The sequence below is a fragment of the Lytechinus variegatus genome, chromosome 5 (assembly GCF_018143015.1).
Source record: "Lytechinus variegatus isolate NC3 chromosome 5, Lvar_3.0, whole genome shotgun sequence".
Taxonomy (NCBI): domain Eukaryota; kingdom Metazoa; phylum Echinodermata; class Echinoidea; order Temnopleuroida; family Toxopneustidae; genus Lytechinus; species Lytechinus variegatus.
The window spans coordinates 43,133,578-43,153,660 of NC_054744.1; the positions used below are offsets into that span (position 1 = coordinate 43,133,578).

At 35.8% G+C, this 20,083-nt stretch overlaps 1 protein-coding gene across 1 annotated transcript; it reads left to right on the top strand.

The window, feature by feature from the left end:
• Positions 1 to 1,339: 1,339 nt before the first annotated feature.
• On the top strand, positions 1,340 to 20,083 carry LOC121414974 (thrombospondin type-1 domain-containing protein 4-like). Its single transcript, XM_041608017.1, has 5 exons — positions 1,340 to 1,448; positions 10,809 to 10,945; positions 17,291 to 17,354; positions 18,090 to 18,192; positions 19,637 to 20,083. Exons 1-5 carry the CDS (start codon positions 1,344 to 1,346, stop codon positions 19,810 to 19,812), a joined length of 585 nt encoding a protein of 194 aa, XP_041463951.1. The 5' UTR covers positions 1,340 to 1,343; the 3' UTR covers positions 19,813 to 20,083.

The window sequence follows — 20,083 nt, forward strand, 5'->3', positions numbered from 1 at the left end:
TTAGGGAGGAAAGAACAGATCATTTCCGATTTGTAGTTCATAACCTGATATGTGACGCATTCAACGGTTACAAGCTTGATTTGAGATTCTGAACGATGTCCCTTTTATTTTTATTTTTTAGACAATCCCATCATCAATGATTTACCTGATGACAAAAACTTCCCATTGCTACAGGCACACCATCAAAACTTACTCCAAACCGACCCATGATAATAATTATTCCAAAATAAATTCGATCGGTCTGGAGTTTGTTTCGTTTTTGTTCTGACTGTAGTCCAGCGGTGTCAAGACTGAAAGATACCTTTCCTCAGGAGGATGGGGGGGGGGGGTTGTCGAATGATGGTGATTAGCATCTTGGGGAATGAGAGTCAGATTGTGTCACACGCTTCGAAAACATGGTCATGTTTCTGTATATTGTTTTTATTGGTCGAATTTCACCATACCCATTGGTACACAATCATCACCCTGGCGTATGAAGTGGTATTTCAATTGGCTGGCATCTCTGAATATGGTGAAGATGGACGAGTTTGATCTTTTCTGAAGTTGTGACGTCATACAACATGACGTCATACAAATGAGTCTCCATTCGACAGTGTTTGATGCATATACAGTTCATCGTCCTTACAACGTGAAGGTCACACCAAACAATTACAGACCGATCAAAATTTGAATGACATTATCATCGTCGGTCGGTTGAGAAATATGGTGTTGTTGATGTGACTTAAATATTATACCCATCGCCGAGTTTACAACCTCACTAAGAAGATCAAACCTTTATAAATATGAATCATTTTCCTTGAACCACTAAGACTTTCCCCGAAATGCATTGTTCCTCTAGCTCATTCAAATTTTCCTAATGCTCCTATTCAACATCAATAATGTTGAGATGCCTGAATAGAATGATCACATGCCGAATGTTTGTTTCCGGCGAAATCCCTTCGGAGCGGCCATCATCGAGGAATTGAACGTTTTCCAAGTAGTAATTCATTTCTTCCTTTTGTTCTTTGATTTATTTCATAATAAGTGCCAGGGAGCTACAATAATCTTTTTTGTGTATGCAAGAAGAATTTCCTTGGTTTCGAGTCTTTTTTAAATAGCACTTTGCCATAATCACTTCTGAAGCAGTAAGGAATCGCTTACATAATTACATTCTGTTTCATAATTATAAAAGGGCATGATTATGATTTATTGTCATCTCACAAACATTTTGTAAAACCAGGAGGAAATGTACAAAGTTCTATATTGCATTTTACTTTTGTGTTTTATTGAATGCTGTTTTGGATCTCATCTATTTGCTCATAGATATGAATTGTTGTTTTGTATTATTCTGTCCTTGCAGAAAGATGGCTCGACAACTTATGAATACCACGCTATTCCTGACGACCTTTTTCTACCTCGTAATAATCTCGTCATCTCTTAAACCAGCTTCATCTCACAGAAGATTAAGGGTGAGTTGAGTATTTCGTATCTTACATAGTAATGTTCTCTTAATGTAAAAGCATTCAGTAGGGCAGTTTGGCATATCTTTCTGTCAGTCATGTTCGCGTGTCTAATAATTACATTATGGAACAAGCCGAAGATGAGCTCAACATATTGGTCTTTGTAAAGATTCTACCCTCCGAAACATTCTATTCATGTTGATCACAGCGTTTCCTATTTGGTATCAGCATGGGAGGATAATGAGCGCTGTGGTAGAATGTGCAAGAGGAGGAGGGAGCATGATATTATTAAAAATGATTTTTTTTTTCAAAGTGGCACGCGATCAAAGCAAAATGGATGATCTCTCATTCTTTCAAGGATTTCATCCTTATAAGTAAATACAAAAGGGTGACTGAAAACAATAATTCCATCAGAAAAAAATAATAATGTTGGAAAGACAATCGAAAAGTGTTTATAAAATTACGAACCCCTATACGTGGCGACAGAGAGGAGGGGTGATGAGAATTGATCACCCTCTTTAAATATTCACTTTTTCAAAAAAAAATTGTACGGGGGAAAATGCCCCCCCCCCCGAGTAGTATTAACTTTTCTCTTGCTCGTCACACTAGAGAGTGGGTCCCTTGTCCGTCCCCACCAATGGTTTGTTTGAGATTTGCTGGTGCCTCAAGCACACTTACCAAAACATAAGCACGAATGTTGTGATGACAGCGGGTATACGATGATATGAACATACATGTGCTTCTAGTCTGTCATGAAATATAATATAGGCAGGTGGTAAATCCAGGCTTTTGAACTAGGGGGGGGGGGGGTTGCAATTAGCAAAAGAAGGTGCGCACATGAAAACAATTAGCTAGGCAAATGCTTGCACCCCTTGCTCTCCGCCTGGATCTACCACTGTAGGTTATCCCAACTCGAAAGACATTTCATTGAGGACTCAATGTGGCATATCTCGATGTAAAACCTATTTTTGTTTCATCATCACTATAATACTTTATAGGCATACATTAGACTTCAAAAATGGCAAGCTTTCCAGCACAGATGTGAAAGACCACTAAAATTAACTGTTTATTCTGTTTTATTATTTTGATCGGTAATATGTTGCTGATCGGGAAACATTTTAAAAATCCACCATATGCAATGCAAGGCACTTTTTAAAGGAGATGATGATGAACTTTTTTAGAATTTGAAATCATCTATTTTATTCCATTTCACATAATAATCCATGTTCAGCAAATTATATCGGGAAGTATATATTTGGAACTTTTCACTGCATACCATTTTCGAGAACCATCTTATTTCCTCGACAAAAAAAAGAGTTGGCATCTTTGAACTCTGGCCCAAGATGGCCAAGAATGAGACCTTTCTTTTGAGACTTGTCATGATGTTGAACCTGTAAAAACATTCCTTGAATTTTTAAAGACATATTCAAAGCATTATGCCGAAGTATTGGGTTATTTAAAGAAAGAAAGTAGTGTTTTTGAAAATCTGTCATCTCTCAACAAATATTGAGTTCTCTGGGAACTGTAGCGTGTTGGAATGCAAGTTTGTCTTTTGAATCCAGGTACCCAAAGGGATCGCTTTCAAACTAAAGTGGCAAGCTTGTTTGGTGTAGTCCCACGTGCGTAAGTTCTTGTCTCGTGTTACCCATCGTGTGATTCGTTTAGTGACAGATGGCATTGTTGAGTAGGGGTAGAGACCGAGGCATGCGGGCAAAGATCACCGCCTGGTAAGGGAGGCCACGAGTGGGTCGATCGCCCTCAAATTGAGAGTGATGAGGCAGGTATGATGACCATTAATTTCATTACAAAGTAAATGCGTCAAAACTTTGGTGGATGAACTTCGAGAGAAAAAGATTACCTCCATTTTTAAAAACCACATTGATGAATTTCACTCACAAAACATTTGACTTTAGTTTCGTCAAATGAATGTTAAAAAAATCTTAAAAGTTAATGTAACAGAAATTAATGCAAAGTTTGAGAAGAACAGTAGATAGGGAGAACAGTACGATAATGAACAAGGATGTTTTATTGGTCACTTCAAGGACCTGGTGTATATAACGAAAAATGGAAATCATATGAGAACGAATGCCACGAGGCGATCGATGATGATGGAGGCAGTATACGTACCAGTGGATAGAATATTATGACAGCAACATTATTTTACCAAGTTCACTTCCAGTGCCTTACAAGGATCAACTGTTTAAAGAAATATCTTCTCAACCAACCAATGGAAAGCAAATTAAAAGTGAAAATGGAGGCATGGTAACATTTTCATTATTCTAAAACCTTGATTTATGTTACCATGCAGAGACGAGTCTCGAGATGTATACAAACTCTACAAAAAGACGAACTTGTAAAGATGATTTATCTATTGTTTTAAGATGAATATATCAGGTCTATATACCCTCTTAAAACTATTCCTTTAGGAGGGACAATAAATACATATGATAACAGCGATTATTCGCTTAAGAAAAAAAAAGATTAAAAAAAGAATCTGTCTTACGTGATTTTTATAGAGCATTATGACCACCAGACAGCTAATGGCACATCATGGCATTCAGGAGGTTCAATAAAATTACGTAAATTTGTAGTAAAGAACTGTTTTACTATTTCCATAATGATGTTAGTAGTTTTAATTTTTTTATCTTATGATTTTTTTTAAATCTTATGAATAGGAGCTTTATCAAATATATTATCATTGTTATTGTTGTTGTTGTTATGTGTGTCAGAAGTTAGAAAATGGGTCAACTTTCGGAGAATTGACCCCAGGGTATATATTCGTCGCGACCAAATCGTTCACTCCCTTTCTTCTCGAGCCGTCTTTCTTTTTAATGAACACTCTAAAACCATGTTCATTCACAAGATGGGATTTTAAGGAAAGGGTTGTTGAGGAGCATGCTAGCTACTATCGAAATGTTTATAGGAATCTCGATGAATAAATTGTCATAGGAGGAGGGATGGGCTCTGTGTAAATCATTGCACATATCGGAAGGGGAATACCCTCTTCAGTTTAGAAGCATCCTTTACGCGCCATCCAATGTGAAACGTTCGATTGATGGTGTACACCGTGAAACAACAAGGCTCATTGGATGCAGTCCAAAGTTCCCAGGCAAAAAGCGATGTTTCAACCCCAATTTCCTGAAATGTCATTCAACTCGGTTTCTCGTTTGTAGGGAACAATCCCAGGGCTTGTGTATGTAGCTCAGTGCTTCACTATTCGGTCGAGTGAAGTTACTCACAGTCGGTCGAAATTTTGTGTATATGTGGTAAAGCTATGATGTTTATTTGCTGAAATTGTAACAAAATAGAATGGCGTTGTTTATCAGTTTATGTATACATCTGCATTTGTAATGCCAAAAATAACTTTAATCTGTCAAATATTTCAGCACATCTTTCTTAAATTCTACGATTTGGTGGAATGTGGGTTAAATTAAGTCGAAATTCTTCAGGATGCTCTCTTGGCATTTTTGCATTTCTCAAATGATTCGATTTAGAGAAACAACATTCAATATATGTTGGGTAGAAAACCAAAGTGTATATTTTGGAATCAGTTAACGTAAAGAATTATCCTGTGTTTTTTTTTAATATAATATAATAGGGAGATTCATTGCTGATTTCCCGAGGAATATCATTATGCCACTGTTGTTGTTTACATATTTTGCAACAAAAAAGACGACACGCCGCGTATTGTCAAAACAAATCACATAAAACACAGAAAACATGATTGAAAAAAAGTAAAAGAAATCATATTCTTGCCTATTTTCACCCAAAGTTAAGTATGTCATGGGATTCGCAAACCTATAATGCAATTCGATTTTTTTTATCATCAATTATCATACTTGCTATGAATGTGTTAAATTAACACTCTATACGTTTGAATAAATAAATAAATAATACATTTATATAATTTTCATGCTATTTGATCGTTGTTTATATTCACAATAATCGAGCATTTTAATGGTTTTGTGAAGGTATATACATGTAGTTGACCTTTCTATGGGTAGTATAAAAAGAATCTGGTTGTTATTCGTAATACACATTTTAGATTAGCAAGTCGACATAAAATATTCCCTTTTTCCTCACGAGCTGCAATTTTCTTGTTTAATCTCATATCATTTTAACAATCGCTATGCACCTGTTTTGAATTTTTTTGTTTTCATCACTGTATCCATAAATCATGCAGAATGTTTATATTTCTGATTCGTGACACTACCAACGAGTCAACTGTTATTCACAATAAACAAATCTATAAAGTTTAGTGAATTTGTCTCTTCTTTGGTTATCAGTCTTTCCCTCCATTCATTATTTTGGCTATACCATTTTATGTAACTGACTTTCAGTTATTATTTTCTACCTTTAGGATTTTTTTACTTTTCATCACACCCAATTTTTCTATACTTATTTTACACGAACTGAATTGAAATCGCCGTCTATCTGGAAACATGCACCACTGAACTTCTGAAGTATCCCCAATCCCCCCAGGTTTGCCAGAATATCAATAAGCTATGATAATTCTTACTACCATAATTATTTTAATTATGTGTTTTTCTTCTATCGGTATGATAATACTCGAAATCATGTAAGAACACGTGTAGTACCGTAGGCTGTAGTCTGAAGATGAGAGTGCCAGTAAAGACTCGATGTAACGCTGAGCGCAAACTGATACAACGCCCTCTTTCGTTGCGATGATACTCCAGTAAAGTCAATTACGTAAGAAAACTTTGGACCAATCACAGTTCGTAGCTCGTAAACTCTATTTGACCGGAACATCATTGTTCGAGATCGAACGGGTCTTTCGTGATGTGAATCCACAGAACTGTTATATGATTTCGATGTCTAACTCAGTTCTTTTACGGTAAATGATTCAATTTCAACCCCCAAATTATAATAATTATATAAATAAAGTCTGCAACTATGATGATGGAAGGTTTGTTATAAGAGCATGATGATATGAAAAAAATGTATAGTTACACCTTAAGTTAATTCAAGCAGTATTCATTTCATTTTTCAGTTAGCACATTGCGTGTTTTCCGTCATTCTAATCTTTTGTTTTATTCTGTCATGCTTATCTTTATCTATAATTATGTTCCTCATAAAAAGAATACTTTCTCACAAAAACGTATCACGACTTGTCTCCACTTTGATTGCTCACATTATTTCGTTTTATTTCACACGAACAGAGACATTCTTTTCCCAACGACATAAATCATGTTGTCAAAGAATGTTCTTTGCACTCTCTTCAAATTCATCATACCCCTTTCTTTTTTTCATTATGTCTATCACTCCCCCCCCCCTCCCAGCTCTGCCAATGACTCCTTCCCCTGTCAACATTATACTATTTCCCCTTGTCTGGATATGATCATTAAAAAAATAAATCAAATGTACTTGAAAAGGAACATAGTTTGGCTCGTCACGAATAACCCTATCGGATTACGTCAACGTGACGTCATTAAGACGCCATCTTGTTTTGAATTCATTTGAATGTCAGGGTATTGTGAAGGCCGATGTGCTGATGCAATAACGCTCAGGGCTATGATTTGAAATGCAATCATCTGACTAGTGATCCACGATGACAAGTTCTCTTCTCGAGCTGCCCAGAAAGTCGCCTAGGCTTAATGTATTTTAACATGAAATGAGATATTGAAAAACCCTGTTTCTGGCAACTTTTTGAACAAAGAGATTCTAAGGTTTTATGTTTCCACCGCCTGATTGTGGCGGAAATGCGATTTACGATTATGTGTGGTGCGAAGTATATTATGTTTAAATTTGTGAGGACATGCTAATCCCATTCTTATCATAGGAATACGCCGCCCCTCCATCTCTTGTTCTCCCCCATCCCCTTCCTCTCTTTATTTCTCTTCTTTCTCACCTCTTTCCTTTCCTTTCCCTTCTCTTCTAACGGTGGGTCGGCCGTACATAAGGTTAACTTCTTTTTGGCTGCTACCCTTTCAGTATAATACTTTATTTACATTCATGTCTGATTTATTTTAGTGTGGTACGGTATGTCACTGACACAGCTCCCGTAGGACTAGCGTGCCAAAATTGATTTTTTGGTTGTTTTGGCTTTAATAGGGTCCCCTTAGACCAAAAACGATGGGGGTCAAATTTTCAGACCCCTCCTTCCCTTTGTGGGGGGTCCTTTTTGGCGCCATATTGGCCTGTACAAAGCCCAATAGGATAATCCATTGTTTTCAACCTTATTTCTCATTTTTCTTTGCCAATCATATTTTAAAGTTGTCTGAGGTATGAGAATGAATATTTGATGATGTTGTGATGTCAATGTTTTTTAACTTTTACCATACGGGGGCGGACTTTACGAAAAATGCCCCAAAATTGTAAAATATTGCCCCCAAAATATTATTTTTCCCTTTTTGGGCACTAAAATTAGGACAAAAGGATTACAAAATGAAATGAATATGTCTTGTTATACAATCCAACAATAGAGGAATATATCACATGTAATGTATATCATTATTTTTGGTCAATTGATGTAAAAATCATCCCCATTTCAGGATTTTATGCAGTGAAAACCTTACTACAACACTAGAGGGCGCCATAACTTATGATAAGCACTTCCCTAAAAAATCAAATTCTAGGCACTGTAATTTTATCAATAAATTTGAAAGCTGACACATTTCAAGAGCAATTATTTCCAATGCCGATTCATAGTATGGGCATCTAATTTGTTTTGATTCTCGCCCCCCCCCCAGGGGGGGGGGCAAAATGGCTGCCTTGGGCTAAAATAAAAAATCCTGGATTTTTTTTTTGTTACTTAAGTGACCTTAATTTCGTTTCTATTCAAAGATTTTTAAGGGTGAAGAAGTATATCGGGAAAAGTTACAAGGACCCAGAAATCCAAGATGGCTTCCAAAAATGGAGTTTAAAATGGCTGTTGATACTTTAAATGGACATAGCACATTTTATATACCTGAGATAGATGGAATCGGTGTCTAGACCATGGTTTCAACGATCATAATTGGGACAAGAATACCGTTTCCTTTCTTTATTTATTTAACTTTTGGAGGCCATCTTGGACTCAACATACCGGGACAGTCGGTGGTCCGGTATGTTAAAAAATCCAAGACGGCTTCCAAAAATGGAGTTTGAAATTGCTGTTGCTGCTTGAAAAACCGATATAGTTTGTTCAATATTCGGGAATATGAATATGTGTGACTACCATGGAAAAGTGAGTCTAATAATACATTAGAATAAGTTACAAGGAGAGTCGTTGGTCGAGTATGTTAAACAATAGAGTATAAAATAGCCACTGTTATTTACAAGTGGACATGTAATATCCATCAAGAATATGGTTTCATGTTTAAACCATGATTTTTAAAGTCAGAAAATTAGTTACAACCGTTCGAGTGTTGTGGCCCAGTGGATTGGTCTTTTGACTTTGAAAGGGTCGTGGGTTCGAATCCCAGCCATGGCATAGTTTCATTCTGCAAGAAATTTATCAACATTGTGATGCACTCAACCCAGGTGAGGTAAATGGGTACCCGGTAGAAATTCCCTGAATGCGCGAAGGAATTCCTTGAATGCTAAAGCGCCTAGGCAGCCCATCTAAGGCAGGGGTAATAATAATGGCAAGGCCCGCTGGGAGAAGTTTTTAGAACTGAAGTGGCTTCCCTAGGTAAATATACCTATATTATTAACATTACCATATCATAACAAGGACAGTCATTGGTCTATGTCGGAAAATCCAAGATGTCGTGAAGAAATCTGAGTCTAAAGTGAATGCTGTTACTTAAAAATGGACATCGTTCATTTAAAATTCACCAAGGACATATGATTTTGGTGTCCACTCAATGGTTTCATGATTATAATAATACTTTCGATTAGTTACAAAGATATGCACTTGTCCATTTTGCCTAAAAATCCAAGAAAGTTTTCAAAATGGCATCGAAAATGATTCCTAAAACTCATTAATAATGGTCAGAGTTTATACAATATTAATATGTGAGGAATAATTTGGATGTCTACATGGTGGTATAAAGGGTTAGATAATACATTCAACAAATAACAAGGATATTTAGTTTTCCATTTTGTCTAAAATCCATGGTAGATTTAAAAAAAATCATCAAGTGGGTGCTATTACAAACTCATGAATCAATATGATAACTTATCCCATACATATAAGTGTAGGCACCAAAATATTTCTCACAGGTTGGTATTGTTTGAATAATGTCTCCACTTTTAAGTAACAGTAGTCATTTTGGAACCCATTTTTTAAAAGCCCACTTGGATTTTAAGGCAAAATGGATAACTGCATAGTCTTTGTAGCCAGTCCTTAATAAGTACTTTTAATTTTAACTCTTAAAATACTAGTGTAGACACCAAAATAATATCCCCAGGTGTATGTTTAATGTTCTATATCCACTTTTAAAGTAATAGCAGTCAAAAACAAATTTTGGCACAAAAATCCTGCAGGAACTGTGTCATGATATACCGTACCATACTAATATCATCATGATAAGTTATGGCGCCCTCTAGTGTTGTAGTTAGGTTTTCACTGCATAAAATCCTGAAATGGGGGTGACTTTTTACATTAATTTACCAATAATTATCATATAAATTACATGTGATGTATTCCTCTTTTATTGGACGGTACAACAAGACATATACACTTCATTTTGTAATCTTTTTGTCCTAATTCTAGTGCCAAAAAGGGGGAAAATTACATTTTTGGGGTAAAAATTTTACAATTTTGGGGCATTTTTCGCAAAATCCGCCCCCGTATGGCAAAAGTGAAAAAATATTGACTTCACAACATCATCAAATATTCATTCTTGTACACCTCAGACAACTTTAAAATAAAATTGGCGAAGAAAAGTGAGAAATAAGGTTGAAAACAATGGATTATCCTATTGGGCTTTGTACAGGCCAATATGGCGCCAAAAAGACCTCCCACAAAGGGAAGGAGGGGTCTGAAAATTTGACCCCCATCATTTTTGGTCGAAGGGGACCCTATTGAAGCCAAAACAACAAAAAAATCAATTTTGGCACGCTAGTCCTACGGGATGACACACCATACCGCACTATTTCATGTTTGTACTATTTGTATTGTTTTTATACTGAGAAAAATAAATTGAATTGAATTGAATTGAACGCCTCACACACTCTCTTGCTTTACGTTCACTAAAAAGGAATCACACAAGTTTGAATTATTTCTTTTTATATCCTTTTTTTCAATCATCAAGTAAAATTTTCTTGTTTTCAGGAACGCTTTCAGACAAGCATAATTTTACATACTATAGATATTTCAATAAAGGAGGTATTTTTTGTCACCATGTCTTTATTCCTAGTGCATTATTTCACAATTATTGTTTGAATTTGATATTTTACTTACTTTCTTTCTTTTGTTTTCAGAAACGAGGCATTAAAGATGGTGACTACATGGTTTCACATTGGGGAATATGGGGGCCATGGTCTTCATGTTCCCGGTCGTGTGGGGGCGGTGTTGCAGAACAAACTCGACACTGTCTGAGGAGGCGAATGGGTACCATGTAAGTAGAGTTTATATATTTGTATGCTCTATATACTGTGTATATATTGGTTGGTTAAACGTCGTTTGATAAGTAGATTACACATTTTCTAAAATAAATATATTACAATTCTAAATATGGTTTCGCCCTTTCCCGTTCATTCTTTTCTGGATTTGTTTGTTAGGAAGACACACGACTTTTTTAAAATTTTATTTAGATGGAGTACTTGATATATGATTACAACAAAGTTGAATAAACATGATAAAAGAATAACGTGGGCTTTCTGATTTCATTCGGTATCACTTACATGGTCACCTATCTTTTTAAATTTTATTATTATTTATTTATTTATTTTTTACTTATTATTGAAAAGCATGTTGGAATGAAATGAATAGACAGTATGCGTGAGGCGCCAGTCAGAATGTCAAGTTCAGAAAGTTTAAAATTCTTTCGGGTACAACATTTTTTTGAATTTTATGAATCTTGTAACGGGTAACGATCTTGTCTTTTTCATTTCATTTAACGAAATCAAAATAAATATCTGTGTTTCTTTTGAATGGTTAACAGTTAACAGTTGTTTGCACCCTTTTCTTACTATTCTTTTTGTCTGTGCATTTCTATTTCATTTGTTCTTTCTCGTCATCCTCCTCCTTCGTTCCCCTACCTCCAACACTCGTTTCTTCTTCTTCTTTTTCTTCTGTTCTTTTTCTTGTCTCCTCCTCATGCTTCGTAACTATTTTCCTTTCCTTGATCCTCTTGTATCGCATTGTTCCCTCGTGTGTGTTTGGGAGAGGAACAATAATATTTGCGTAAACAGCAAAAAGTCTTTGTTGATTATTGTCCCTAACGAATTCAGATTATTTTGGGTCCAATAACATGAATTACTTTCATCCTGGAAACATTTTACTCTGTATAGAATTTCAATTATAATGGATCGAAACTAAATACATATTACCATTGATGAGGTATATAGCCGCCTAGCTGGGATTGAGTATTCGGTCAACTGGGAATCGGAGGAACAAAAGTGATCTAGTGGGAAAACATGAATGTACTCGAAATAAACAGCAGCTAGAGCAAATAGAAAGTATTTGAAAATAAATATAACCGTCATGTTGGATGTTGTCATTTCTCACGATTCTCAGAAAATTATTTTCTCTTTTAAGAATTTGAAAACATGTGAAAGAAGAATGATAAAAGGGGGAAATAAAGTAGAAGTAGTAGTATAGTAGTAGTACTAGTAGTAGTCGTAGTGGTAGTAGTAGTCTTGGTAGTAGTAGTTGTTGTTGTTGTAGCAGTAGTCGTAGTAGTAGTAGTAGTAGTAGTAGTCGTAGTAGTAGTCGTAGTAGTAGTAGTAGTAGTAGTAGTAGTAGTAGTAGTAGTCGTAGTAGTAGTAGTAGTAGTCGTAGTAGTAGTAGTAGTAGTAGTAGTAGTAGTAGTAGTATTAGTAGTAGTAGGAGTAGGAGTAGTAGTAGGAGTAGTCATAATAGTAGTATAGGAGTAGTCATAGTAGTAGTAGTAGTATTAGTAGTAGTAGTAGTAGTAGTAGTAGTAGTAGTAGTAGTAGTAGTAGTAGTAGTAGTAGTAGCAGTAGTAGTTGTAGTGGTAGTCGTAGTAGTCGTAGTAGTAGTAGTAGTAGTAGTAGTAGTAGTAGTAGTAGTAGTAGTAGTAGTAGTAGTAGTAGTAGTAGTAGTAGTAGTAGTAGTAGTAGTAGTAGTAGTAGTAGTAGTGGTAGAGTAGTAGTAGAAATAGAAGAAGCAGAAGTAATATAACAATTTAAAGGGCTATTATTGGCCTAGAAAATATAATTCATCAGTTATTCTATGGATCTTAGCTCCGTGTAGAAACCACGATGATGCTTCGTTTTGCATCACACCTTGCTATCAATTCCCCGCGGCTGCTGATGATTGTATGGGGTGACGAAATCGCTATAAATGGGCGTAACATCGTCACACCTTTCTCGATGCGCATCTGTAATCTTCGAAGAAAAGTTAGTATCATCACGGGCCCGTTTCATAAAGAGTTGCAACTGTTGTAACTTTGCCATTATGGTATCTACCATGCTAACCTTGATTCTGATTGGCTGCTGAGCCCTGTTACCATGGTAGTTGCCATAATGGCAAAGTTAGAACAGTTGCAACTCTTTATGAAACAGGCACCTGATCTTGTCACCATCCTACAATGCGCATGACTAAAGAGAGAAAACCCAATCTCCTCTGACCATTCATGCATTTGTTTGGCTTCGGGTCATGTCCGAAATATGAGTTATAGACGCTAATCCCATAAGATCGTTTTTAATGGAATCGTGAACTTTGCTCCGCTTTTTATGAAAGTAAAATATGCCATTTGAACTGTCTCTCTCGCCTTCAATATGAAAACCTCACCAAATTTATTCAGGCAGAAAACAATATCTTGTGCGAAACGTTAAAAGGTGAATAATAATTAATATAAGCATGTTTGTTTCAAATTAAAGGGTTTAGATATTTTCCCCTCGCTATCAAAAGATTTGTATAAAACCTTTACTAATCGGCAAATATCTCCCCTCACCTTGAAAGAGAGCACCCTTTAAAGGGATGGTCCGGGCTGAAAGCATTTATAGCTTAATAAATAGAGTGAAATTCACTGAGTAAAATGCCGAAAATTTCATGAAAATTTAATAACGAATGACAAAGTTATTGAATTTTAAAGTTTGGCAGTATTTTGTGAAAACAGTCGTTATGAATATTCATTAGGTGGGCTGATGATGTCACATCTCCACTTGTTCTTTTGTATTTTATTAATATGAAATTAGGTTTATTCAATTTTTTTCCTCCAAGAACTAGAAAAATTGGATTGACAACTAATTCAGTGCATTAGATATTTATTGATGCAACTTATTTCATTATAAGGGAGACATATTATTCACACAAGTATGAAATAATGAAAAAATATTATTTTATGTAATAACGTAAGAAAACGGTAAGTGAAGATGTGATATCATCAGTCCACCTAATGAATATTCATGACAACTGTTTTCACAAAATATTGCTTAACTTTAAACTTCAATAACTTTATTATTTGTTATCCGAATTTGATGAAATTTTCGGCATTTTGCTCAGTGAATTCTACTCTATGTATTAAGATATAAATATTTTCAGCCCGGACCATCCCTTTAATGTTTGATGGGTATAATTCTGCAGCGTTCGTTACCTTAAAAATACACGTAGATTCACTAGATACCAGACAAACACATTTAAACTGAATGCATTTTTTAAAAGAATAATTGATTTCATGTGACTGAACGATCCATATTTTTTCACAAAGTGAAAATAAATATGCACTAGTGAACAAAATAAGCAACAAACTGGAAATTATCGTTCTCCAGGTATAAAAAAGGTGGAGGGTCGAAATGTGAATTATCTATGTATTTCTTTCATGTGAAAGTTAAAAGAATATCAGGAAAAACATTGACAATTGAAATGGGGTGAGCTTGGCGTAAATTAGCATCACATTTCGAGTTGAGGGCTACCTGGAGGAAACGGGTGACCGTCTGCTAGTCTGGCCGATTAGTCAGAGAAGAGACTCGAGGTCATGGTCAAAGTGAGAGGGAAAGAGAGAGAGAGAGGAAGAGGGGGAGGGATAGAGAGAGAGAGACCTGGGTAAAAATGCGGAAGCAATATGACAGGTATTACGCTGGATCGAAAGATATGAAGGTGGGATTCCGAGCCAAATTAAATCACCTGTATAGATAAACCAGAAACAATATGAGCGAGATGGTGGAGGGGAGTGAAAGGAAAAAAATGAATTATGAGATGGATTATTTTAAAAACTCATGCTATGATAATCACATATTTATTTATCGATTCGATACATTAATTGATAATTCAAGTTAGCTCTTTATATCAACGACTATGCCCAACCCAACAGCAATAGAAATATGCGACAAGCATATTATACAGAAATTTCATCAAAACCCTATGTGAAAGTTTAAATTTTTGCTTTAAATTCAGGCATGTATGCACATACTAGTTAGTATAAACATAAATGAGCAAATTAAGCCACACAGTCGGTATATGTTATGATATGAACTATAACTAATTTCAATTTTATTGAAGATGGCGAATACCTCCACAAACTCTTTGAGGAAAATTGATTTTAGAACGAAATCATAATCGTAAAACTATATCAATTCTCTCACACTCAAACATAAATAAAAACAAAGTTAAAATTAAATTTACGTAAATCGAGTCACCTGCTATGGGCATTCTAACTTTACTTCTGTAATGCATGTGAATTGAGACAAATTACAGTACAGCCAACCGGACAAGGGGGATGTACTATTAGGAGGGGTGAGAGAAGGTGGTATCGACTTGGCCACTCTCTGGGGTCAGTGCCCCCACTAGACGCCCTGTCACTTCTTGTTACACTGCCATAAATGCCCTCTTGATTAGCTGATGACAAGTGGTTGTATGATGACAGGGTGCACAGAGACGGAGGACTGGGTTGGGAGCGAGAGGGGGAAAGTGCATGTGGAAATACGGGGGGGGGGGGGGTAGGGAGGATGGGAAACAGAGGAAGGGGGTTTGGCTTGGCAGGTAAGAGGTGAAGCGATTGAGTTTGTAACTGGTATGAGTATCTGACCTAGATTTTGTTTCCTGCCCTTTTCTTTTCCTTTTTTTTTCAAGTGCTATGGATGGAGATCGAATCATTGTCAAATTGTATATAGGCCTAATTTTACAACATGTGACCAGACCTCTTTTTTTTTAAATTTTATTCTGAAGCATTCCAACTATCTCACTTCTGTTATCCTAATATTTCTGAGCTTATGCCTATACTTCTCTCTCTCTCTTTAATTCCTTTACTTTATTTCATTCTTCTTTTATTTCTTTGTTAATTTCTTTTCTCCCTTTGCCCATTTAAAAAAAATCTATCTCAGAGCAAACGTGCATAAAAAAGAGTAAGAAATGTAAACAAAATCACACGATTTCTATAAATATTTTGAAAAAAAAATTGCGATGTAGATTATATCCTTCCTTCATCACTTTTCGGTCAGAAAATTAATTGACTTTCTTCAAAATACAGAATTTAAATATTTCATAAATGAAACATCGGGAATAGTGATGAAGAACCAAAATTTCACGTCTTTTTTGTGATTACGTTCGCTCGTCGGGCGACCTGTGAAATAATTGAACAAACGGGCTTAACAAATATCTTAAATGTAACATCTTCACAAATCTGTACGAAGATGAAAACATGCAAAAGGTATCAGTGTCGCATGAAAGAAAAAAATCAAACAATTTGAGAAGCTAATCGAAACTACGGAACAACCAAATAAACTTATACTTTCTGTCTCTAAGTATACAGTCAAGGGGCGACAGCGACTATAATGACTGCACGGACTATCGTGCCCTGGATAAAGGTTAAATGGGAGAATATATTTTTTGGGAAAAGAGAAAAATATCTGTTTCAATTTGGATTACTTTATAGTACCCTGGAGTTTTGATAATCCCAGGGTTGTCTTCTTGAAAGAGGAGACTTCCGTTTCCATCATCTTTAGTAGGTTTATGGCTTCCAGAACTCTAGACTGCATCACTTTTTAATTGTTTGCCACAGGTAGACTAGAAAGAGTCATCCCTCCTCAAGCGGTAATAAACTGTCTGAGTTTAGTTTTCATTTCTCTTTGATTTTGTTTAGGGTGGGGTGAGTGAAACTCGTAGGGGAAGAACGATATGATGAAATCATATTACTACAATGTTGTATAGTCAGTCTGAAAAGGATTTTTTCAAAAGATGTGTAATAAATTAGTAGAAGACTTTGAAGATTATGATTATGAAGAAAAAATTAGGTTTCCTGTCCTCTATCGCATCCCCATGGGTATACCTTTTCAAAGGTGATCGTCTGTCGCAATTACACTTTTCTATTTGTCATTTTAGTGGGGGGAAATGCATCAAAAGAAATAATGTAAGTGGGTTCATGTATGTATATAAAAGTCTTTGTGGTACAAATCTCTTGAGAAAATATGAAAAATACGCCTTATTCGCCTCATATTGGAAATTGAAAAACAAAAATGCATATTAAGCACTGTAAAAACACAAAAGGCTGAATTAAGGGTAGAAAATGATTGAAGGGGGCCTAGGGGTGACAATGTCCCCTGTCTTTATAAAACACTGTCACCCACGGCCCTGTTAATGGATCACACTTACTCTTTTCTTTTTTCTATTCTTTTGAAGCGCATTGAAATGTAATGTGATATATAAATGTAACATGAAATGTACTGTATTGTTTTCAGAGAGATGGTAATTTCATTTCAATTAGCAAAAGTGGATCCTACCGCCTTTTGGAATAATCACTCTTCTGGTTATATATTTTGTCTCCATTCTCCTAACACAGGGTGCTTACAGGCGCCAACCAATGTGTCGGTCTTTATAAACAGTACAAATTGTGCAATACAAAGGTAAGTAATTCATGAAATCATTAATACACTGTAAAAACTGTGGTGTTAAAACTGACACCAGTTGGTGTTAATAGAGGACCACACCCTGAGATGTTAAAATTACACCCTAGAGATTGAATATAACACCAAATAGTGTAAATGTAACAACCAAAGGTGTTGCAATAACACCTATAGGTGTTAAAATAACACTGTCAATTTAACACCGGTGTAAAATAACTGGTGTGGTCCTCTATGTACACCGGTTAACACCGCAGATTTTGCTGTGTATCTTTTGAATAAAGTATATTAGGCCTTCCTGTAAACTTGTAAATAGGCTAGCTATCAAAAGAAAATCCAAGGAATAAAAATTGGATATACGCCAGTAGGCCTACTAAATTTGACAATGGCAAGGAATATGGACATACTGGTATGTTTCATTTCTGCACAACTTTATCTTACTCATTAAAAGATGATGAAGAAGATGATAATGTTGATGACTGTGATGAATATTGCACTTTTATTGAAAAAAAATGATTATTATATCAAATTTTAGTTCCACGTATACTCTCAGCCATTTCGACCCCAGAAAATTGGGAGAAAAGGGCATTTCGATAACGATTCTTCAAATACACAGGTTCCACTCATTCCCCTCCAAAAAAAAATCAGCTTGTCAGTTTCTATCAAAATATATAGGCCTAATAATGTTCTCCAAATGATCATTGTGAATATCTCTTTTTGACTTATTTTACTTTCCAGCCTTGTTCAGAAGAAAGTACTGATTTTAGAACAGAGCAGTGTGAGAAATATAACCATGAACCTTTTATGGGAAACATGTATCAATGGGAAACTTTCATCAAAGGTAAGCCCCCCTCCCCCCATAATTATGAAGACATATTCAGAAGTTATTTCTTGTTTCTTTTAAATTAAAATGTATCTCTAAAACGCTAATATTTGAAGCAGAAGCAGTACAAAGTATTTTTCTCCCACATATCGTATTTTATGTAGGCCTATTACAATTTACTGTATTTGTCCCCGTTATCTACCAGAGATGTAGAAGTCCAGAAAATAAAATAAAGCTGCGCCACTTACGTCTGTTCGCTTATTTCATTATTGCGCAATGTTAATTGTGATCAGCTGCTCGCTAGCTGTACCGGTACGTCCCCGGGATCGGGAGCTAGCTGTCCAGAGCTCCCCTCCGGGAGCTCTCATGCCATATCGCGATGGAAGTCGGCGTCGTAGGCGAATATGCATTCAATTTCTTATGTTAAGTCCTAGGCCTCTTTCAGACTAACCTGGGCTCGAAGAATAGGCTCAAAATTTAAGGCACGTATGTATTGTATTGTTCACTTTAGATGATATAGTATGATTACTAAGACTACCTATAATCTAGTACAACACCACGGAAGATATATTGCAAAACTAGACTAAAAAAAAAACAGCTACAGGTAAAAACCCAAGTAAAACTGAACTTAAAATAAAACAAAACTTTGTGTGGTGATGCTTAGCCCACGGCCACAGAACGGGCTGCCGCAGTGGGATGAGAAAGCCGGTGATGATATTGATCGGCCTTGCCCATTGACATTTCTTTGTGTGTCTCAAAAAGTACTCACAAGCAACAATTTTTGATAATTTATTAAATTGCATGGTCAAGTTGAAGTGTATTAATCGGGGTTTTGATTAACTTTCCTATCTGAGGCCGAGACTGGATCAAATTCAAAGAAGGATGAGGAAGTCAAAGCCAGGCAAGGAGAGTGAAGAAGGGGGAGGGGGTGGAATACCCGGGGTGGAATACCAGCGAGTGTGACTGAGATAAAGGCTTAGGGAGATGGACTTCAGGGTTCAAAGCTTGCCTCTCTATATTTTTACTTTTGTATGGTCAAATGTAATGATTTCATGACACATCTGCTCTGTAAAACACATATCGAAGTATTGCATTCAGCATAATGGATTTAACGATTTAACTATGGTGACATTTGGAAGGTAAACAATTTGATTTTTATCAGTTCAGTAAAAAACTTTTATCAGTTCAGTAAAAAACTTTTATCAGTTCAGTAAAAAAAAATACCATTTACCATTAAGATTTATGTACCTCAACTTTTTTAAATGGTTTCAATAATAATTACCAAGGCCTGTACTGAACAGAATTGATTTACCGGTATTTCAAATAAATAACTACAGCCTACTAAGCCTAGTATTGTTAAAACTTTTGTTGTATTTCAAGTTTTCAAAAGACACATAGGAATTGGATCAGTAATGCAATCTAAGCTATTCAAAGCAATTTTTCTATCTATTTATTATTAAAGCATCTGCCCCATGTGAGTTGAATTGCCGTGCTAAAGGTCACCGTTTCTATGTCAAGCTGGCAGAAAAAGTAGTTGATGGGACTACATGTGGGATTGTCTCAGACAGAGCTATTTGTGTGGATGGCATGTGTAAGGTAAGCCTCTTTTTCAGCATAAATTTTGTGGGAAAAAATTAAAATCATAGGTCAGAATGGTAAACATTTCACTTTAAGAGCAAATGAAATGATATTTCAGAATTGATTTCAGTCACTGTAGTATATCTGAACCCTGTTAGAGCAAGTTTTGTGTAATGAAACACTTGGAATGAGTTCATATACATGTAGGTCTAGTTTCATAACAAGTTTTTCGAAACATGACCCAGTTACCTGGAGTGTTGGGAGACTTCATATAGCCTTCAAGTTAGAACGAGATCTAGGCCTGGCACGAGTACCTGTCGACTCAAGAAGA